Genomic DNA, 26315 nt, shown 5'->3' with positions numbered 1-26315 from the left:
GCTGCTACATAGTGTTGTCATCAGTGTTGCTACACAGTGTTGTCACCAGTGTTGCTACAGTGTTGTCACCAGTGCTGCTACACAGTGTTGTCACCAGTGCTGCTACACAGTGTTGTCACCGGTGTTGCTACACAGTGTTGTCACCAGTGTTCTAGTGTCACACAGTGTTGTCACATTGGTCAGTTTTGTCAGTTATTTTACATCAATTAAACAGAGGAATGATTTGGGCACTGTGTTGCATTGCTATGCAGGAATTATTATGCTGTCATTCATACCTGGATAGACTGGTTGTGGTGTAACTTTGCAAGTTTTTTCAAACACTTCTTCTAAAGATCTTGTATCTGTATGTATAAAATTAAGTATGAATACAAAGTAACATTTGATTGTAGAAGTCCATTTTTGATTTCTATACATTGATTTACATGATCTAGATACTATTATATACATCCACAATGAACTGATTGAAACGGCCTAGCTTACTACCTTACTCAAAACAATAATTTCAAAATGCTCAGAAGCAGAGTATTCCCTTCAACACAGAGGGAGAGTAAAGATGACTGACCTAATGGACTGAGGTGAGGTCGGTACAGACAAAGCTATAGTTAGTACTCATATGTATCAACTACACTGGTTGAAAGACTACTAATTTACATATACCATATATTTGATTTACATATCAAATTAATTTACAGACAATATATAACTCAGCTGAAGGGGATTGTTTTCTAAACATTCTTGAGGAAAATCATTTCAGTGAAGAATTTACACCTGTGAAATATCAGAAAACATTGTGATTTATAAATTTATTTATTTTATACTATAATAGTGGGATATTATCTGTCCTAGGCATTGCATTCATAAATTTATTTATTTTATACTATAATAGTGGAATATTATCTGTGTTAGGCATTGCATTTATAAATTTATTTATTTTATACTATATTAGTAGGATATTATCTGTCTTAGGCATTTCAGTTATAAATTTATTTATTTTATACATTAGTGGGATATTATCTGTCCTAGGCATTGCATTTATAAATTTATTTATTTTATACTATATTAGTGGGATACTATCTGTCCTAGGCATTTCATTTATAAATTTATTTATTTTATACTATAATAGTGGGATATTAACTGTCCTAGGCATTTCATTTATAAATTTATTTATTTTATACATTAGTGGGATATTATCTGTCCTAGGCATTGCATTTATAAATTTATTCATTTTATACTATATTAGTGGGATATTATCTGTCCTAGGCACTGCATTTATAAATTTATTTATTTTATACTATAATAGTGGGATATTATCTGTCCTATGCATTGCATTTATAAATTTATTTATTTTATACTATATTATTGGGATATTATCTGTCCTAGGCATTGCATTTATAAATTTATTTATTTTATATTATATTAGTGGGATATTATCTGTCCTAGGCATTGCATTTATAAATTTATTTATTTTATACTATATTAGTGGGATATTATCTGTCCTAGGCATTGCATTTATAAATTTATTTATTTTATATTATATTAGTGGGATATTATCTGTCCTAGGCATTGCATTTATAAATTTATTTATTTTATACTATAATAGTGGGATATTAACTGTCCTAGGCATTTAATTTATAAATTTATTTATTTTATATTATATTAGTGGGATATTATCTGTTCTAGGCATTGCATTTATAAATTTATTTATTTTATACTATATTATTGGGATATTATCTGTCCTAGGCATTGCATTTATAAATTTATTTATTTTATATTATATTAGTGGGATATTATCTGTCCTAGGCATTGCATTTATAAATTTATTTATTTTATACTATATTAGTGGGATATTATCTGTCCTAGGCATTGCATTTATAAATTTATTTATTTTATATTATATTAGTGGGATATTATCTGTCCTAGGCATTGCATTTATAAATTTATTTATTTTATACTATAATAGTGGGATATTATCTGTCTTATGCATTGCATTTATAAATTTATTTATTTTATACTATATTATTGGGATATTATCTGTCCTAGGCATTGCATTTATAAATTTATTTATTTTATATTATATTAGTGGGATATTATCTGTCCTAGGCATTGCATTTATAAATTTATTTATTTTATACTATATTAGTGGGATATTATCTGTCCTAGGCATTGCATTTATAAATTTATTTATTTTATATTATATTAGTGGGATATTATCTGTCCTAGGCATTGCATTTATAAATTTATTTATTTTATACTATAATAGTGGGATATTATCTGTCCTATGCATTGCATTTATAAATTTATTTATTTTATACTATATTATTGGGATATTATCTGTCCTAGGCATTGCATTTATAAATTTATTTATTTTATATTATATTAGTGGGATATTATCTGTCCTAGGCATTGCATTTATAAATTTATTTATTTTATACTATATTAGTGGGATATTATCTGTCCTAGGCATTGCATTTATAAATTTATTTATTTTATATTATATTAGTGGGATATTAACTGTCCTAGGCATTGCATTTATAAATTTATTTATTTTATACTATATGAGTGGGATATTATCTGTTCTAGGCATTGCATTTATAAATTTATTTATTTTATATTATATTAGTGGGATATTATCTGTTCTAGGCATTGCATTTATAAATTTATTTATTTTATACTAATAGTGGGATATTATCTGTCCTAGGCATTTCATTTATAAATTTATTTATTTTATACTATATTAGTGGGATATTATCTGTTCTAGGCATTGCATTTATAAATTTATTTATTTTATATTATATTAGTGGGATATTATCTGTTCTAGGCATTGCATTTATAAATTTATTTATTTTATACTAATAGTGGGATATTATCTGTCCTAGGCATTTCATTTATAAATTTATTTATTTTATACTATATTAGTGGGATATTATCTGTTCTAGGCATTGCATTTATAAATTTATTTATTTTATACTAATAGTGGGATATTATCTGTCCTAGGCATTTCATTTATAAATGTATTTATTTTATACTATATTAGTGGGATATTATCTGTCCTAGGCATTGCATTTATAAATTTATTTATTTTATACTATAATAGTGGGATATTAACTGTCCTAGGCATTTCATTTATAAATTTATTTATTTTATAGTATATTAGTGGGATATTATCTGTTCTAGGCATTGCATTTATAAATTTATTTATTTTATATTATATTAGTGGGATATTATCTGTCCTAGGCATTGCATTTATAAATTTATATATTTTATACTATATTAGTGGGATATTATCTGTCCTAGGCATTGCATTTATAAATTTATTTATTTTATATTATATTAGTGGGATATTATCTGTCCTAGGCATTTCATTTATAAATTTATTTATTTTATACTATATTAGTGGGATATTAACTGTCCTAGGCATTTAATTTACAAATTTATTTATTTTATACTATATTAGTGGGATATTATCTGTCCTAGGCATTTCATTTATAAATTTATTTATTTTATACTATATTAGTGGGATATTATCTGTTCTAGGCATTGCATTTATAAATTTATTTATTTTATACTAATAGTGGGATATTATCTGTCCTAGGCATTTCATTTATAAATTTATTTATTTTATACTATATTAGTGGGATATTATCTGTCCTAGGCATTGCATTTATAAATTTATTTATTTTATACTATAATAGTGGGATATTAACTGTCCTAGGCATTTCATTTATAAATTTATTTATTTTATAGTATATTAGTGGGATATTATCTGTTCTAGGCATTGCATTTATAAATTTATTTATTTTATACTATATTAGTGGGATATTATCTGTCCTAGGCATTGCATTTATAAATTTATTTATTTTATACTATATTAGTGGGATATTATCTGTCCTAGGCATTGCATTTATAAATTTATTTATTTTATACTATAATAGTGGGATATTAACTGTCCTAGGCATTTCATTTATAAATTTATTTATTTTATACTATATTAGTGAGATATTATCTGTTCTAGGCATTGCATTTATAAATTTATTTATTTTATACTATATTAGTTGGATATTATCTGTCCTAGGCATTTCATTAATAAATTTATTGATTTTATACTATAATAGTGAGATAATAATCTGTCCTAGGCATTGCATTTATAAATTTATTTATTTTATACTATATTAGTGGGATATTATCTGTCCTAGGCATTTCATTTATACATTTATTGATTTTATACTATAATAGTGGGATAATAATCTGTCCTAGGCATTTCATTTATAAATTTATTTATTTTATATTATATTATATTAGTGGGATATTATCTGTCCTAGGCATTGCATTTATAAATTTATTTATTTTATATTATATTAGTGGGATATTATCTGTTCTAGGCATTGCATTTATAAATTTATTTATTTTATACTATAATAGTGGGATATTAACTGTCCTAGGCATTTCATTTATAAATTTATTTATTTTATACTATATTAGTGAGATATTATCTGTTCTAGGCATTGCATTTATAAATTTATTTATTTTATACTATATTAGTTGGATATTATCTGTCCTAGGCATTTCATTTATAAATTTATTGATTTTATACTATAATAGTGAGATAATAATCTGTCCTAGGCATTTCATTTATAAATTTATTTATTTTATATTATATTAGTGGGATATTATCTGTCCTGGTCATTGCATTTTTAAATTTGTTTATTTTTTACTATTTTAGTGGGATATTATCTGTCCTAGGCATTTCATTTATACATTTATTGATTTTATACTATAATAGTGGGATAATAATCTGTCCTAGGCATTTCATTTATAAATTTATTTATTTTATATTATATTATATTAGTGGGATATTATCTGTCCTAGGCATTGCATTTATAAATTTATTTATTTTATATTATATTAGTGGGATATTATCTGTTCTAGGCATTGCATTTATAAATTTATTTATTTTTTACTATATTAGTGGGATATTATCTGTCCTAGGCATTGCATTTATAAATTTATTTATTTTATACTATAATAGTGGAATATTATCTGTCCTAGGCATTTCATTTATAAATTTATTTATTTTATACTATGTTAGTGGGATATTATCTGTTATTCTAAAAATTTAGAATTTAAACAAATAGATATAAAAAATCTAAGTAGTTTTTTTACATTCTGAAATCAAACCAAGTCAAATGAGGTAACATGACCATATATGCTCATCTGATCTGTTGTCCAATACCTCTATTATAGTGCTGTTGTAAGTTTATATCTAGAACAGTGCTTGAGATATGCAAGTTATGCATATTATTAGTCACATGACACGCCCACCCCATCCCAACTCCATCACCACTATTATTGTTAATGAATATTTCTTCCTAGAATGAACTTTTAATTTAAAACACAAATTTCGAGTAGCATTTTTCTACATAGTGGGAAATCTTCCCCCTTAATAATAGGCACATGCAAAGAATGAACAAATTTGGTTCAAAAGGTTCTGAAATACGACTACAAAAGAATGGATGGTTGGATGAACGGATGAATGGAAACTGAATTATAATATCCTCGTTTCCAACTTCTATTGAATGGGGACTGAAAATAAAGAATTGAAGAGATCGTCACAAAATGAACAAATCTGACAGAGATTCACCCAAGGTATATACACATACCAAGTATCAAAATAATCATGCTGCCAGTTTTCAAGTCAAAAATAACAATTTTACCACAAATAACAAAAATATTAACCCAAAATAGTGAATTGATGATATCGTTATAAATGAACAAATCTGACATAGATCCACCCAAGGTACCTACATACCATGTATTAAAGCAATTAAGATTGTAGTTTTCAAGTAGAAGTCGAAAATGCAATTGTTGACAAACAAGAAACAGACAATCACTTATATAAACAGCTCCACTCTGCCACCTACCAATGACAGCAGAGCTAAAAATTGAGAATTGAAGATATTACCACAAAATGAAAAAAACACCACCAAAGGTACAGGGCTGGTAGTTCTCAAAACAAAGGCAAAAATTGAATTTTTACCAAAAAGTTTAAAAAATACACGGCAAGCTGGTAGTTTTTAAAAAAGAAGTCAAAAATAGCTTTTTTTTAATCGAACAAAATACACTTCAAAATTTAGGGATTGAAGATATCGTCAAGAAATGAAAAAGATTTGACATGGGTCATCAGTCACCCCAATACATGTGCACTATCAATATCAGCATTGTTCAACCACACACTCACCAAGTTATGGAATTCCCATTCCGGTAATGAAATGTGAAAGTGCTTATTTTAGAATTTTAAACTGAATATGGAATGAAGTATTTACCATGTAAAGTGTTTACGCATGGTTACCATGGTCTATTCATTCACAACATATTCACTGGAGTCAATATCCATAGTGTTTACGCATGGTTACCATGGTCTATTCATTCATAACATATTCACAGGAGTCAATATCCAAAGTGTTTACGCATGGTTACCATGGTCTATTCATTCACAACATATTCACAGGAGTCAATATCCATAGTGTTTATGCATGGTGACCATGGTCTATTCACTCACAACATATTCACAGAAGTCAATATCCAAAGTGTTTACGCATGGTTACCATGGTCTATTCATTCACAACATATTCACAGGAGTCAATATCCATAGTGTTTACGCATGGTTACCATGGTCTATTCACTCACAACATATTCCCAGGAGTCAATATCCATAGTGTTTACGCATGGTTACCATGGTCTATTCATTCACAACATATTCACAGGAGTCAATATCCAAAGTGTTTACGCATGGTTACCATGGTCTATTCATTCACAACATATTCACAGGAGTCAATATCCAAAGTGTTTACGCATGGTTACCATGGTCTATTCATTCACAACATATTCACAGGAGTCAATATCCATAGTGTTTATGCATGGTTACCATGGTCTATTCACTCACAACATATTCACAGGAGTCAATATCCAAAGTGTTTACGCATGGTTACCATGGTCTATTCATTCACAACATATTCACAGGAGTCAATATCCATAGTGTTTACGCATGGTTACCATGGTCTATTCATTCACAACATATTCACAGGAGTCAATATCCATATTGTTTACACATGGTTACCATGGTCTATTCATTCACAACATATTCACAGGAGTCAATATCCATAGTGTTTACACATGGTTACCATGGTCTATTCATTCATAACATATTCACAGGAGTCAATATCCATAGTGTTTACGCATGGTTACCATGGTCTATTCATTCGCAACATATTCACAGGAGTCAATATCCATAGTGTTTACGCATGGTTACCATGGTCTATTCATTCACAACATATTCACAGGAGTCAATATCCATAGTGTTTACGCATGGTTACCATGGTCTATTCATTCACAATATATTCACGGGAGTCAATATCCATAGTGTTTACGCATGGTTACCATGGTCTATTCATTCATAACATATTCACAGGAGTCAATATCCAAAGTGTTTACGCGTGGTTACCATGGTCTATTCATTCACAACATATTCACAGGAGTCAATATCCAAAGTGTTTACGCATGGTTACCATGGTCTATTCATTCACAACATATTCACAGGAGTCAATATCCAAAGTGTTTACGCATGGTTACCATGGTCTATTCATTCACAACATATTCACAGGAGTCAATATCCATAGTGTTTATGCATGGTTACCATGGTCTATTCACTCACAACATATTCACAGGAGTCAATATCCAAAGTGTTTACGCATGGTTACCATGGTCTATTCATTCACAACATATTCACAGGAGTCAATATCCATAGTGTTTACACATGGTTACCATGGTCTATTCATTCACAACATATTCACAGGAGTCAATATCCATATTGTTTACACATGGTTACCATGGTCTATTCATTCACAACATATTCACAGGAGTCAATATCCATAGTGTTTACACATGGTTACCATGGTCTATTCATTCATAACATATTCGCAGGAGTCAATATCCATAGTGTTTACGCATGGTTACCATGGTCTATTCATTCACAACATATTCACAGGAGTCAATATCCATAGTGTTTACGCATGGTTACCATGGTCTATTCATTCACAATATATTCACGGGAGTCAATATCCATAGTGTTTACGCATGGTTACCATGGTCTATTCATTCATAACATATTCACAGGAGTCAATATCCAAAGTGTTTACGCGTGGTTACCATGGTCTATTCATTCACAACATACTCACAGGAGTCAATATCCATAGTGTTTACGCATGGTTACCATGGTCTATTCATTCACAACATATTCACAGGAGTCAATATCCATAGTGTTTACGCATGGTTAGCATGGTCTATTCATTCACAATATATTCACGGGAGTCAATATCCATAGTGTTTTCGCATGGTTACCATGGTCTATTCATTCATAATATATTCACAGGAGTCAATATCCTAAGTGTTTACGCATGGTTACCATGGTCTATTCATTCACAACATATTCACAGGAGTCAATATCCATAGTGTTTACGCATGGTTACCATGGTCTATTCATTCACAACATATTCACAGGAGTCAATATCCATAGTGTTTACGCATGGTTACCATGGTCTATTCATTCACAACATATTCACGGGATTCAATATCCATAGTGTTTATGCATGGTTACCATGGTCTATTCATTCACAACGTATTCACAGGAGTTAATATCCATAGTGTTTACGCATGGTTACCATGGTCTATTCATTCACAACATATTCACTGGAGTCAATATCCATAGTGTTTACGCATGGTTACCATGGTCTATTCATCCACAACATATTCACAGGAGTCATTATCCATAGTGTTTATGCATGGTTACCGTGGTCTATTCATTCACAACATATTCACAGGAGTTAATATCCATAGTGTTTACGCATGGTTACCATGGTATATTCATTCACAACATATTCACAGGAGTCAATATCCATAGTGTTTATGCATGGTTACCATGGTCTATTCATTCACAACATATTCACAGGAGTCATTGTCCATAGTGTTTACCCATGGTTACCATGGTCTATTCATTCACAACATATTCACAGGAGTCAATATCCGTAGTGTTTACGCATGGTTACCATGGTCTATTCATTCACAACATATTCACAGGAGTCAATATCCATAGTGTTTACGCATGATTACCATGGTCTATTCATTCACAACATATTCACAGGAGTCAATATCCATAGTGTTTATGCATGGTTACCATGGTCTATTCATTCTCAACATATTCACTGGAGTCAATATCCATAGTGTTTATGCATGGTTACCATGGTCTATTCATTCACAACATATTCACAGGAGTTAATATCCATAGTGTTTACGCATGGGTACCATGGTCTATTCATTCACAACATATTCACAGGAGTCAATATCCATAGTGTTTACGCATGGTTACCATGGTCTATTCATTCACAACATATTCACAGGAGTCAATATCCATAGTGTTTACGCATGGTTACCATGGTCTATTCATTCACAACATATTCACAGGAGTTAATATCCATAGTGTTTACGCATGGTTACCATGGTCTATTCATTCACAACATATTCACAGGAGTCAATATCCATAGTGTTTACGCATGGTTACCATGGTCTATTCATTCATAACATATTCACAGGAGACAATATCCATAGTGTTTACGCATGGTTACCATGGTCTATTCATTCATAACATATTCACAGGAGTCAATATCCATAGTGTTTACGCATGGTTACCATGGTCTATTCATTCACAACATATTCACAGGAGTCAATATCCATAGTGTTTACGCATGGTTACCATGGTCTATTCATTCATAACATATTCACAGGAGACAATATCCATAGTGTTTACGCATGGTTACCATGGTCTATTCATTCATAACATATTCACAGGAGTCAATATCCATAGTGTTTACGCATGGTTACCATGGTCTATTCATTCACAACATATTCACAGGAGTCAATATCCATAGTGTTTACGCATGGTTACCATGGTCTATTCATTCACAACATATTCACTGGAGTCAATATCCATAGTGTTTACGCATGGTTACCATGGTCTATTCATCCACAACATATTCACAGGAGTCATTATCCATAGTGTTTATGCATGGTTACCGTGGTCTATTCATTCACAACATATTCACAGGAGTTAATATCCATAGTGTTTACGCATGGTTACCATGGTATATTCATTCACAACATATTCACAGGAGTCAATATCCATAGTGTTTATGCATGGTTACCATGGTCTATTCATTCACAACATATTCACAGGAGTCATTGTCCATAGTGTTTACCCATGGTTACCATGGTCTATTCATTCACAACATATTCACAGGAGTCAATATCCGTAGTGTTTACGCATGGTTACCATGGTCTATTCATTCACAACATATTCACAGGAGTCAATATCCATAGTGTTTACGCATGATTACCATGGTCTATTCATTCACAACATATTCACAGGAGTCAATATCCATAGTGTTTATGCATGGTTACCATGGTCTATTCATTCTCAACATATTCACTGGAGTCAATATCCATAGTGTTTATGCATGGTTACCATGGTCTATTCATTCACAACATATTCACAGGAGTTAATATCCATAGTGTTTACGCATGGGTACCATGGTCTATTCATTCACAACATATTCACAGGAGTCAATATCCATAGTGTTTACGCATGGTTACCATGGTCTATTCATTCACAACATATTCACAGGAGTCAATATCCATAGTGTTTACGCATGGTTACCATGGTCTATTCATTCACAACATATTCACAGGAGTTAATATCCATAGTGTTTACGCATGGTTACCATGGTCTATTCATTCACAACATATTCACAGGAGTCAATATCCATAGTGTTTACGCATGGTTACCATGGTCTATTCATTCATAACATATTCACAGGAGACAATATCCATAGTGTTTACGCATGGTTACCATGGTCTATTCATTCATAACATATTCACAGGAGTCAATATCCATAGTGTTTACGCATGGTTACCATGGTCTATTCATTCACAAGATATTCACTGGAGTCAATATCCATAGTGTTTACGCATGGTTACCATGGTCTATTCATTCACAACTTATTCACTGGAGTCAATATCCATAGTGTTTATGCATGGTTACCATGGTCTATTCATTCACAACATATTCACAGGAGTTAATATCCATAGTATTTACGCATGGTTACCATGGTCTATTCATTCACAACATATTCACTGGAGTCAATATCCATAGTGTTTACGCATGGTTACCATGGTCTATTCATTCATAACATATTCACTGGAGTCAATATCCATAGTGTTTACACATGGTTACCATGGTCTATTCATTCACAACATATTCACAGGAGTCAATATCCATAGTGTTTACACATGGTTACCATGGTCTATTCATTCATAACATATTCACAGAAGTCAATATCCATAGTGTTTATGCATGGTTACCATGGTCTATTCATTCACAACATATTCACAGGAGTCAATATCCATAGTGTTTACACATGGTTACCATGGTCTATTCATTCACAACATATTCACAGGAGTCAATATCCATAGTGTTTATGCATGGTTACCATGGTCTATTCATTCTCAACATATTCACTGGAGTCAATATCCATAGTGTTTATGCATGGTTACCATGGTCTATTCATTCACAACATATTCACAGGAGTTAATATCCATAGTGTTTACGCATGGTTACCATGGTCTATTCATTCACAACATATTCACTGGAGTCAATATCCATAGTGTTTACGCATGGTTACCATGGTCTATTCATCCACAACATATTCACAGGAGTCATTATCCATAGTGTTTATGCATGGTTACCGTGGTCTATTCATTCACAACATATTCACAGGAGTTAATATCCATAGTGTTTACGCATGGTTACCATGGTATATTCATTCACAACATATTCACAGGAGTCAATATCCATAGTGTTTATGCATGGTTACCATGGTCTATTCATCCACAACATATTCACAGGAGTCATTGTCCATAGTGTTTACCCATGGTTACCATGGTCTATTCATTCACAACATATTCACAGGAGTCAATATCCGTAGTGTTTACGCATGGTTACCATGGTCTATTCATTCACAACATATTCACAGGAGTCAATATCCATAGTGTTTACGCATGATTACCATGGTCTATTCATTCACAACATATTCACAGGAGTCAATATCCATAGTGTTTATGCATGGTTACCATGGTCTATTCATTCTCAACATATTCACTGGAGTCAATATCCATAGTGTTTATGCATGGTTACCATGGTCTATTCATTCACAACATATTCACAGGAGTTAATATCCATAGTGTTTACGCATGGGTACCATGGTCTATTCATTCACAACATATTCACAGGAGTCAATATCCATAGTGTTTACACATGGTTACCATGGTCTATTCATTCACAACATATTCACAGGAGTCAATATCCATAGTGTTTACACATGGTTACCATGGTCTATTCATTCATAACATATTCACAGGAGTCAATATCCATAGTGTTTACACATGGTTACCATGGTCTATTCATTCACAACATATTCACGGGAGTTAATATCCATAGTGTTTACACATGGTTACCATGGTCTATTCATTCATAACATATTCACAGGAGTCAATATCCATAGTGTTTACGCATGGTTACCATGGTCTATTCATTCACAACATATTCACAGGAGTCAATATCCATAGTGTTTACGCATGGTTACCATGGTCTATTCATTCACAACATATTCACTGGAGTCAATATCCATAGTGTTTACGCATGGTTACCATGGTCTATTCATTCACAACATATTCACTGGAGTCAATATCCATAGTGTTTATGCATGGTTACCATGGTCTATTCATTCACAACATATTCACAGGAGTTAATATCCATAGTGTTTACGCATGGTTACCATGGTCTATTCATTCATAACATATTCACAGGAATTAATATCCATAGTGTTTACCCATGGTTACCATGGTCTATTCATTCATAACTTATTCACAGGAATTAATATCCATAGAGTTTACCCATGGTTACCATGGTCTATTCATCCACAACATATTCACGGGAGTCAATATCCATAGTGTTTACCCATGGTTACCATGGTCTATTCATTCACAACATATTCACTGGAGTCAATATCCATAGTGTTTATGCATGGTTACCATGGTCTATTCATTCACAACATATTCACAGGAGTCAATATGCATAGTGTTTACGCATGGTTACCATGGTCTATTCATTCACAACATATTCACAGGAGTCAATATCCAAAGTGTTTACGCATGGTTACCATGGTCTATTCATTCACAACATATTCACAGGAGTCAATATCCAAAGTGTTTACGCATGGTTACCATGGTCTATTCATTCACAACATATTCACAGGAGTCAATATCCATAGTGTTTATGCATGGTTACCATGGTCTATTCACTCACAACATATTCACAGGAGTCAATATCCAAAGTGTTTACGCATGGTTACCATGGTCTATTCATTCACAACATATTCACAGGAGTCAATATCCATAGTGTTTACGCATGGTTACCATGGTCTATTCATTCACAACATATTCACAGGAGTCAATATCCATATTGTTTACACATGGTTACCATGGTCTATTCATTCCCAACATATTCACAGGAGTCAATATCCATAGTGTTTACACATGGTTACCATGGTCTATTCATTCATAACATATTCACAGGAGTCAATATCCATAGTGTTTACGCATGGTTACCATGGTCTATTCATTCACAACATATTCACAGGAGTCAATATCCAAAGTGTTTACGCATGGTTACCATGGTCTATTCATTCACAACATATTCACAGGAGTCAATATCCAAAGTGTTTACGCATGGTTACCATGGTCTATTCATTCACAACATATTCACAGGAGTCAATATCCATAGTGTTTATGCATGGTTACCATGGTCTATTCACTCACAACATATTCACAGGAGTCAATATCCAAAGTGTTTACGCATGGTTACCATGGTCTATTCATTCACAACATATTCACAGGAGTCAATATCCATAGTGTTTACACATGGTTACCATGGTCTATTCATTCACAACATATTCACAGGAGTCAATATCCATATTGTTTACACATGGTTACCATGGTCTATTCATTCACAACATATTCACAGGAGTCAATATCCATAGTGTTTACACATGGTTACCATGGTCTATTCATTCATAACATATTCGCAGGAGTCAATATCCATAGTGTTTACGCATGGTTACCATGGTCTATTCATTCACAACATATTCACAGGAGTCAATATCCATAGTGTTTATGCATGGTTACCATGGTCTATTCATTCACAATATATTCACGGGAGTCAATATCCATAGTGTTTACGCATGGTTACCATGGTCTATTCATTCATAACATATTCACAGGAGTCAATATCCAAAGTGTTTACGCGTGGTTACCATGGTCTATTCATTCACAACATACTCACAGGAGTCAATATCCATAGTGTTTACGCATGGTTACCATGGTCTATTCATTCACAACATATTCACAGGAGTCAATATCCATAGTGTTTACGCATGGTTAGCATGGTCTATTCATTCACAATATATTCACGGGAGTCAATATCCATAGTGTTTTCGCATGGTTACCATGGTCTATTCATTCATAATATATTCACAGGAGTCAATATCCTAAGTGTTTACGCATGGTTACCATGGTCTATTCATTTACAACATATTCACAGGAGTCAATATCCATAGTGTTTACGCATGGTTACCATGGTCTATTCATTCACAACATATTCACAGGAGTCAATATCCATAGTGTTTACGCATGGTTACCATGGTCTATTCATTCACAACATATTCACGGGATTCAATATCCATAGTGTTTATGCATGGTTACCATGGTCTATTCATTCACAACGTATTCACAGGAGTTAATATCCATAGTGTTTACGCATGGTTACCATGGTCTATTCATTCACAACATATTCACTGGAGTCAATATCCATAGTGTTTACGCATGGTTACCATGGTCTATTCATCCACAACATATTCACAGGAGTCATTATCCATAGTGTTTATGCATGGTTACCGTGGTCTATTCATTCACAACATATTCACAGGAGTTAATATCCATAGTGTTTACGCATGGTTACCATGGTATATTCATTCACAACATATTCACAGGAGTCAATATCCATAGTGTTTATGCATGGTTACCATGGTCTATTCATCCACAACATATTCACAGGAGTCATTGTCCATAGTGTTTACCCATGGTTACCATGGTCTATTCATTCACAACATATTCACAGGAGTCAATATCCGTAGTGTTTACGCATGGTTACCATGGTCTATTCATTCACAACATATTCACAGGAGTCAATATCCATAGTGTTTACGCATGATTACCATGGTCTATTCATTCACAACATATTCACAGGAGTCAATATCCATAGTGTTTATGCATGGTTACCATGGTCTATTCATTCTCAACATATTCACTGGAGTCAATATCCATAGTGTTTATGCATGGTTACCATGGTCTATTCATTCACAACATATTCACAGGAGTTAATATCCATAGTGTTTACGCATGGGTACCATGGTCTATTCATTCACAACATATTCACAGGAGTCAATATCCATAGTGTTTACGCATGGTTACCATGGTCTATTCATTCACAACATATTCACAGGAGTCAATATCCATAGTGTTTACGCATGGTTACCATGGTCTATTCATTCACAACATATTCACAGGAGTTAATATCCATAGTGTTTACGCATGGTTACCATGGTCTATTCATTCACAACATATTCACAGGAGTCAATATCCATAGTGTTTACGCATGGTTACCATGGTCTATTCATTCATAACATATTCACAGGAGACAATATCCATAGTGTTTACGCATGGTTACCATGGTCTATTCATTCATAACATATTCACAGGAGTCAATATCCATAGTGTTTACGCATGGTTACCATGGTCTATTCATTCACAAGATATTCACTGGAGTCAATATCCATAGTGTTTACGCATGGTTACCATGGTCTATTCATTCACAACTTATTCACTGGAGTCAATATCCATAGTGTTTATGCATGGTTACCATGGTCTATTCATTCACAACATATTCACAGGAGTTAATATCCATAGTATTTACGCATGGTTACCATGGTCTATTCATTCACAACATATTCACTGGAGTCAATATCCATAGTGTTTACGCATGGTTACCATGGTCTATTCATTCATAACATATTCACTGGAGTCAATATCCATAGTGTTTACACATGGTTACCATGGTCTATTCATTCACAACATATTCACAGGAGTCAATATCCATAGTGTTTACACATGGTTACCATGGTCTATTCATTCATAACATATTCACAGGAGTCAATATCCATAGTGTTTATGCATGGTTACCATGGTCTATTCATTCACAACATATTCACAGGAGTCAATATCCATAGTGTTTACACATGGTTACCATGGTCTATTCATTCACAACATATTCACAGGAGTCAATATCCATAGTGTTTATGCATGGTTACCATGGTCTATTCATTCTCAACATATTCACTGGAGTCAATATCCATAGTGTTTATGCATGGTTACCATGGTCTATTCATTCACAACATATTCACAGGAGTTAATATCCATAGTGTTTACGCATGGTTACCATGGTATATTCATTCACAACATATTCACTGGAGTCAATATCCATAGTGTTTACGCATGGTTACCATGGTCTATTCATCCACAACATATTCACAGGAGTCATTGTCCATAGTGTTTACCCATGGTTACCATGGTCTATTCATTCACAACATATTCACAGGAGTCAATATCCGTAGTGTTTACGCATGGTTACCATGGTCTATTCATTCACAACATATTCACAGGAGTCAATATCCATAGTGTTTACGCATGATTACCATGGTCTATTCATTCACAACATATTCACAGGAGTCAATATCCATAGTGTTTATGCATGGTTACCATGGTCTATTCATTCTCAACATATTCACTGGAGTCAATATCCATAGTGTTTATGCATGGTTACCATGGTCTATTCATTCACAACATATTCACAGGAGTTAATATCCATAGTGTTTACGCATGGGTACCATGGTCTATTCATTCACAACATATTCACAGGAGTCAATATCCATAGTGTTTACGCATGGTTACCATGGTCTATTCATTCACAACATATTCACAGGAGTCAATATCCATAGTGTTTACGCATGGTTACCATGGTCTATTCATTCACAACATATTCACAGGAGTTAATATCCATAGTGTTTACGCATGGTTACCATGGTCTATTCATTCACAACATATTCACAGGAGTCAATATCCATAGTGTTTACGCATGGTTACCATGGTCTATTCATTCATAACATATTCACAGGAGACAATATCCATAGTGTTTACGCATGGTTACCATGGTCTATTCATTCATAACATATTCACAGGAGTCAATATCCATAGTGTTTACGCATGGTTACCATGGTCTATTCATTCACAACATATTCACAGGAGTCAATATCCATAGTGTTTACGCATGGTTACCATGGTCTATTCATTCACAACATATTCACGGGAGTTAATATCCATAGTGTTTACACATGGTTACCATGGTCTATTCATTCATAACATATTCACAGGAGTCAATATCCATAGTGTTTACGCATGGTTACCATGGTCTATTCATTCACAAGATATTCACTGGAGTCAATATCCATAGTGTTTACGCATGGTTACCATGGTCTATTCATTCACAACTTATTCACTGGAGTCAATATCCATAGTGTTTATGCATGGTTACCATGGTCTATTCATTCACAACATATTCACAGGAGTTAATATCCATAGTATTTACGCATGGTTACCATGGTCTATTCATTCACAACATATTCACTGGAGTCAATATCCATAGTGTTTACGCATGGTTACCATGGTCTATTCATTCATAACATATTCACTGGAGTCAATATCCATAGTGTTTACACATGGTTACCATGGTCTATTCATTCACAACATATTCACAGGAGTCAATATCCATAGTGTTTACACATGGTTACCATGGTCTATTCATTCATAACATATTCACAGGAGTCAATATCCATAGTGTTTATGCATGGTTACCATGGTCTATTCATTCACAACATATTCACAGGAGTCAATATCCATAGTGTTTACACATGGTTACCATGGTCTATTCATTCATAACATATTCACAGGAGTCAATATCCATAGTGTTTACACATGGTTACCATGGTCTATTCATTCACAACATATTCACGGGAGTTAATATCCATAGTGTTTACACATGGTTACCATGGTCTATTCATTCATAACATATTCACAGGAGTCAATATCCATAGTGTTTACGCATGGTTACCATGGTCTATTCATTCACAACATATTCACAGGAGTCAATATCCATAGTGTTTACGCATGGATACCATGGTCTATTCATTCACAACATATTCACTGGAGTCAATAAGCATAGTGTTTACGCATGGTTACCATGGTCTATTCATTCACAACATATTCACTGGAGTCAATATCCATAGTGTTTATGCATGGTTACCATGGTCTATTCATTCACAACATATTCACAGGAGTTAATATCCATAGTGTTTACGCATGGTTACCATGGTCTATTCATTCATAACATATTCACAGGAATTAATATCCATAGTGTTTACCCATGGTTACCATGGTCTATTCATTCATAACTTATTCACAGGAATTAATATCCATAGTGTTTACCCATGGTTACCATGGTCTATTCATCCACAACATATTCACGGGAGTCAATATCCATAGTGTTTACACATGGTTACCATGGTCTATTCATTCACAACATATTCACGGGAGTTAATATCCATAGTGTTTACACATGGTTACCATGGTCTATTCATTCATAACATATTCACAGGAGTCAATATCCATAGTGTTTACGCATGGTTACCATGGTCTATTCATTCACAACATATTCACAGGAGTCAATATCCATAGTGTTTACGCATGGTTACCATGGTCTATTCATTCACAACATATTCACTGGAGTCAATAAGCATAGTGTTTACGCATGGTTACCATGGTCTATTCATTCACAACATATTCACTGGAGTCAATATCCATAGTGTTTATGCATGGTTACCATGGTCTATTCATTCACAACATATTCACAGGAGTTAATATCCATAGTGTTTACGCATGGTTACCATGGTCTATTCATTCATAACATATTCACAGGAATTAATATCCATAGTGTTTACCCATGGTTACCATGGTCTATTCATTCATAACTTATTCACAGGAATTAATATCCATAGTGTTTACCCATGGTTACCATGGTCTATTCATCCACAACATATTCACGGGAGTCAATATCCATAGTGTTTACCCATGGTTACCATGGTCTATTCATTCACAACATATTCACTGGAGTCAATATCCATAGTGTTTATGCATGGTTACCATGGTCTATTCATTCACAACATATTCACAGGAGTCAATATGCATAGTGTTTACGCATGGTTACCATGGTCTATTCATTCACAACATATTCACAGGAGTCAATATCCATAGTGTTTACGCATGGTTACCATGGTCTATTCATTCACAACATATTCACAGGAGTCAATATCCATAGTGTTTACGCATGGATACCATGGTCTATTCATTCACAATATATTCACGGGAGTCAATATCCATAGTGTTTACGCATGGTTACCATGGTCTATTCATTCATAACATATTCACAGGAGTCAATATCCAAAGTGTTTACGCGTGGTTACCATGGTTTATTCATTCACAACATATTCACAGGAGTCAATATCCAAAGTGTTTACGCATGGTTACCATGGTCTATTCATTCACAACATATTCACAGGAGTCAATATCCAAAGTGTTTACGCATGGTTACCATGGTCTATTCATTCACAACATATTCACAGGAGTCAATATCCATAGTGTTTATGCATGGTTACCATGGTCTATTCACTCACAACATATTCACAGGAGTCAATATCCAAAGTGTTTACGCATGGTTACCATGGTCTATTCATTCACAACATATTCACAGGAGTCAATATCCATAGTGTTTACGCATGGTTACCATGGTCTATTCATTCACAACATATTCACAGGAGTCAATATCCATATTGTTTACACATGGTTACCATGGTCTATTCATTCACAACATATTCACTGGAGTCAATAAGCATAGTGTTTACGCATGGTTACCATGGTCTATTCATTCACAACATATTCACTGGAGTCAATATCCATAGTGTTTATGCATGGTTACCATGGTCTATTCATTCACAACATATTCACAGGAGTTAATATCCATAGTGTTTACGCATGGTTACCATGGTCTATTCATTCATAACATATTCACAGGAATTAATATCCATAGTGTTTACCCATGGTTACCATGGTCTATTCATTCATAACTTATTCACAGGAATTAATATCCATAGTGTTTACCCATGGTTACCATGGTCTATTCATCCACAACATATTCACGGGAGTCAATATCCATAGTGTTTACCCATGGTTACCATGGTCTATTCATTCACAACATATTCACTGGAGTCAATATCCATAGTGTTTATGCATGGTTACCATGGTCTATTCATTCACAACATATTCACAGGAGTCAATATGCATAGTGTTTACGCATGGTTACCATGGTCTATTCATTCACAACATATTCACAGGAGTCAATATCCATAGTGTTTACGCATGGTTACCATGGTCTATTCATTCACAACATATTCACAGGAGTCAATATCCATAGTGTTTACGCATGGATACCATGGTCTATTCATTCACAATATATTCACGGGAGTCAATATCCATAGTGTTTACGCATGGTTACCATGGTCTATTCATTCATAACATATTCACAGGAGTCAATATCCAAAGTGTTTACGCGTGGTTACCATGGTTTATTCATTCACAACATATTCACAGGAGTCAATATCCAAAGTGTTTACGCATGGTTACCATGGTCTATTCATTCACAACATATTCACAGGAGTCAATATCCAAAGTGTTTACGCATGGTTACCATGGTCTATTCATTCACAACATATTCACAGGAGTCAATATCCATAGTGTTTATGCATGGTTACCATGGTCTATTCACTCACAACATATTCACAGGAGTCAATATCCAAAGTGTTTACGCATGGTTACCATGGTCTATTCATTCACAACATATTCACAGGAGTCAATATCCATAGTGTTTACGCATGGTTACCATGGTCTATTCATTCACAACATATTCACAGGAGTCAATATCCATATTGTTTACACATGGTTACCATGGTCTATTCATTCACAACATATTCACAGGAGTCAATATCCATAGTGTTTACACATGGTTACCATGGTCTATTCATTCATAACATATTCACAGGAGTCAATATCCATAGTGTTTACGCATGGTTACCATGGTCTAGTCATTCACAACATATTCACAGGAGTCAATATCCATAGTGTTTACGCATGGTTACCATGGTCTATTCATTCATAACATATTCACAGGAGTTAATATCCATAGTGTTTACGCATGGTTACCATGGTATATTCATTCACAACATATTCACAGGAGTCAATATCCATAGTGTTTATGCATGGTTACCATGGTCTATTCATCCACAACATATTCACAGGAGTCATTGTCCATAGTGTTTACCCATGGTTACCATGGTCTATTCATTCACAACATATTCACAGGAGTCAATATCCGTAGTGTTTACGCATGGTTACCATGGTCTATTCATTCACAACATATTCACAGGAGTCAATATCCATAGTGTTTACGCATGATTACCATGGTCTATTCATTCACAACATATTCACAGGAGTCAATATCCATAGTGTTTATGCATGGTTACCATGGTCTATTCATTCTCAACATATTCACTGGAGTCAATATCCATAGTGTTTATGCATGGTTACCATGGTCTATTCATTCACAACATATTCACAGGAGTTAATATCCATAGTGTTAACGCATGGGTACCATGGTCTATTCATTCACAACATATTCACAGGAGTCAATATCCATAGTGTTTACGCATGGTTACCATGGTCTATTCATTCACAACATATTCACAGGAGTCAATATCCATAGTGTTTACGCATGGTTACCATGGTCTATTCATTCACAACATATTCACAGGAGTTAATATCCATAGTGTTTACGCATGGTTACCATGGTCTATTCATTCACAACATATTCACAGGAGTCAATATCCATAGTGTTTACGCATGGTTACCATGGTCTATTCATTCATAACATATTCACAGGAGACAATATCAATAGTGTTTACGCATGGTTACCATGGTCTATTCATTCATAACATATTCACAGGAGTCAATATCCATAGTGTTTACGCATGGTTACCATGGTCTATTCATTCACAACATATTCACAGGAGTCAATATCCATAGTGTTTACGCATGGTTACCATGGTCTATTCATTCACAACATATTCACGGGAGTTAATATCCATAGTGTTTACACATGGTTACCATGGTCTATTCATTCATAACATATTCACAGGAGTCAATATCCATAGTGTTTACGCATGGTTACCATGGTCTATTCATTCACAAGATATTCACTGGAGTCAATATCCATAGTGTTTACGCATGGTTACCATGGTCTATTCATTCACAACTTATTCACTGGAGTCAATATCCATAGTGTTTATGCATGGTTACCATGGTCTATTCATTCACAACATATTCACAGGAGTTAATATCCATAGTATTTACGCATGGTTACCATGGTCTATTCATTCACAACATATTCACAGGAGTCAATATCCATAGTGTTTACGCATGGTTACCATGGTCTATTCATTCACAACATATTCACGGGAGTTAATATCCATAGTGTTTACACATGGTTACCATGGTCTATTCATTCATAACATATTCACAGGAGTCAATATCCATAGTGTTTACGCATGGTTACCATGGTCTATTCATTCACAAGATATTCACTGGAGTCAATATCCATAGTGTTTACGCATGGTTACCATGGTCTATTCATTCACAACTTATTCACTGGAGTCAATATCCATAGTGTTTATGCATGGTTACCATGGTCTATTCATTCACAACATATTCACAGGAGTTAATATCCATAGTATTTACGCATGGTTACCATGGTCTATTCATTCACAACATATTCACTGGAGTCAATATCCATAGTGTTTACGCATGGTTACCATGGTCTATTCATTCATAACATATTCACTGGAGTCAATATCCATAGTGTTTACACATGGTTACCATGGTCTATTCATTCACAACATATTCACAGGAGTCAATATCCATAGTGTTTACACATGGTTACCATGGTCTATTCATTCATAACATATTCACAGGAGTCAATATCCATAGTGTTTATGCATGGTTACCATGGTCTATTCATTCACAACATATTCACAGGAGTCAATATCCATAGTATTTACGCATGGTTACCATGGTCTATTCATTCACAACATATTCACTGGAGTCAATATCCATAGTGTTTACGCATGGTTACCATGGTCTATTCATTCATAACATATTCACTGGAGTCAATATCCATAGTGTTTACACATGGTTACCATGGTCTATTCATTCACAACATATTCACAGGAGTCAATATCCATAGTGTTTACACATGGTTACCATGGTCTATTCATTCATAACATATTCACAGGAGTCAATATCCATAGTGTTTATGCATGGTTACCATGGTCTATTCATTCACAACATATTCACAGGAGTCAATATCCATAGTGTTTACACATGGTTACCATGGTCTATTCATTCATAACATATTCACAGGAGTCAATATCCATAGTGTTTACACATGGTTACCATGGTCTATTCATTCACAACATATTCACGGGAGTTAATATCCATAGTGTTTACACATGGTTACCATGGTCTATTCATTCATAACATATTCACAGGAGTCAATATCCATAGTGTTTACGCATGGTTACCATGGTCTATTCATTCACAACATATTCACAGGAGTCAATATCCATAGTGTTTACGCATGGATACCATGGTCTATTCATTCACAACATATTCACTGGAGTCAATAAGCATAGTGTTTACGCATGGTTACCATGGTCTATTCATTCACAACATATTCACTGGAGTCAATATCCATAGTGTTTATGCATGGTTACCATGGTCTATTCATTCACAACATATTCACAGGAGTTAATATCCATAGTGTTTACGCATGGTTACCATGGTCTATTCATTCATAACATATTCACAGGAATTAATATCCATAGTGTTTACCCATGGTTACCATGGTCTATTCATTCATAACTTATTCACAGGAATTAATATCCATAGTGTTTACCCATGGTTACCATGGTCTATTCATCCACAACATATTCACGGGAGTCAATATCCATAGTGTTTACACATGGTTACCATGGTCTATTCATTCACAACATATTCACGGGAGTTAATATCCATAGTGTTTACACATGGTTACCATGGTCTATTCATTCATAACATATTCACAGGAGTCAATATCCATAGTGTTTACGCATGGTTACCATGGTCTATTCATTCACAACATATTCACAGGAGTCAATATCCATAGTGTTTACGCATGGTTACCATGGTCTATTCATTCACAACATATTCACTGGAGTCAATAAGCATAGTGTTTACGCATGGTTACCATGGTCTATTCATTCACAACATATTCACTGGAGTCAATATCCATAGTGTTTATGCATGGTTACCATGGTCTATTCATTCACAACATATTCACAGGAGTTAATATCCATAGTGTTTACGCATGGTTACCATGGTCTATTCATTCATAACATATTCACAGGAATTAATATCCATAGTGTTTACCCATGGTTACCATGGTCTATTCATTCATAACTTATTCACAGGAATTAATATCCATAGTGTTTACCCATGGTTACCATGGTCTATTCATCCACAACATATTCACGGGAGTCAATATCCATAGTGTTTACCCATGGTTACCATGGTCTATTCATTCACAACATATTCACTGGAGTCAATATCCATAGTGTTTATGCATGGTTACCATGGTCTATTCATTCACAACATATTCACAGGAGTCAATATGCATAGTGTTTACGCATGGTTACCATGGTCTATTCATTCACAACATATTCACAGGAGTCAATATCCATAGTGTTTACGCATGGTTACCATGGTCTATTCATTCACAACATATTCACAGGAGTCAATATCCATAGTGTTTACGCATGGATACCATGGTCTATTCATTCACAATATATTCACGGGAGTCAATATCCATAGTGTTTACGCATGGTTACCATGGTCTATTCATTCATAACATATTCAGAGGAGTCAATATCCAAAGTGTTTACGCGTGGTTACCATGGTTTATTCATTCACAACATATTCACAGGAGTCAATATCCAAAGTGTTTACGCATGGTTACCATGGTCTATTCATTCACAACATATTCACAGGAGTCAATATCCAAAGTGTTTACGCATGGTTACCATGGTCTATTCATTCACAACATATTCACAGGAGTCAATATCCATAGTGTTTATGCATGGTTACCATGGTCTATTCACTCACAACATATTCACAGGAGTCAATATCCAAAGTGTTTACGCATGGTTACCATGGTCTATTCATTCACAACATATTCACAGGAGTCAATATCCATAGTGTTTACGCATGGTTACCATGGTCTATTCATTCACAACATATTCACAGGAGTCAATATCCATATTGTTTACACATGGTTACCATGGTCTATTCATTCACAACATATTCACTGGAGTCAATAAGCATAGTGTTTACGCATGGTTACCATGGTCTATTCATTCACAACATATTCACTGGAGTCAATATCCATAGTGTTTATGCATGGTTACCATGGTCTATTCATTCACAACATATTCACAGGAGTTAATATCCATAGTGTTTACGCATGGTTACCATGGTCTATTCATTCATAACATATTCACAGGAATTAATATCCATAGTGTTTACCCATGGTTACCATGGTCTATTCATTCATAACTTATTCACAGGAATTAATATCCATAGTGTTTACCCATGGTTACCATGGTCTATTCATCCACAACATATTCACGGGAGTCAATATCCATAGTGTTTACCCATGGTTACCATGGTCTATTCATTCACAACATATTCACTGGAGTCAATATCCATAGTGTTTATGCATGGTTACC

General features: G+C 33.9%; 1 protein-coding gene across 1 annotated transcript in view; it reads right to left on the bottom strand.

Moving 5' to 3' along the window:
- Window positions 1-26315, bottom strand: part of LOC146729884 (uncharacterized) — a 67000-nt gene that overhangs the window by 23826 nt on the left and 16859 nt on the right. The window contains exon 2 of the mRNA XM_085494701.1: window positions 276-341. Coding sequence (XP_085350827.1) covers window positions 276-341 — 66 coding nt within the window. The remainder of the gene's footprint in view (window positions 1-275; window positions 342-26315) is intronic.

Source organism: Saccoglossus kowalevskii, chromosome 20, assembly GCF_978046115.1.
Source record: "Saccoglossus kowalevskii chromosome 20, keSacKowa6.1, whole genome shotgun sequence".
In the NCBI taxonomy this organism is placed as follows: domain Eukaryota; kingdom Metazoa; phylum Hemichordata; class Enteropneusta; family Harrimaniidae; genus Saccoglossus; species Saccoglossus kowalevskii.
The sequence above is the reverse complement of the archived record's forward strand: the minus strand, read 5'-3'. Positions and strand labels throughout refer to the sequence as shown.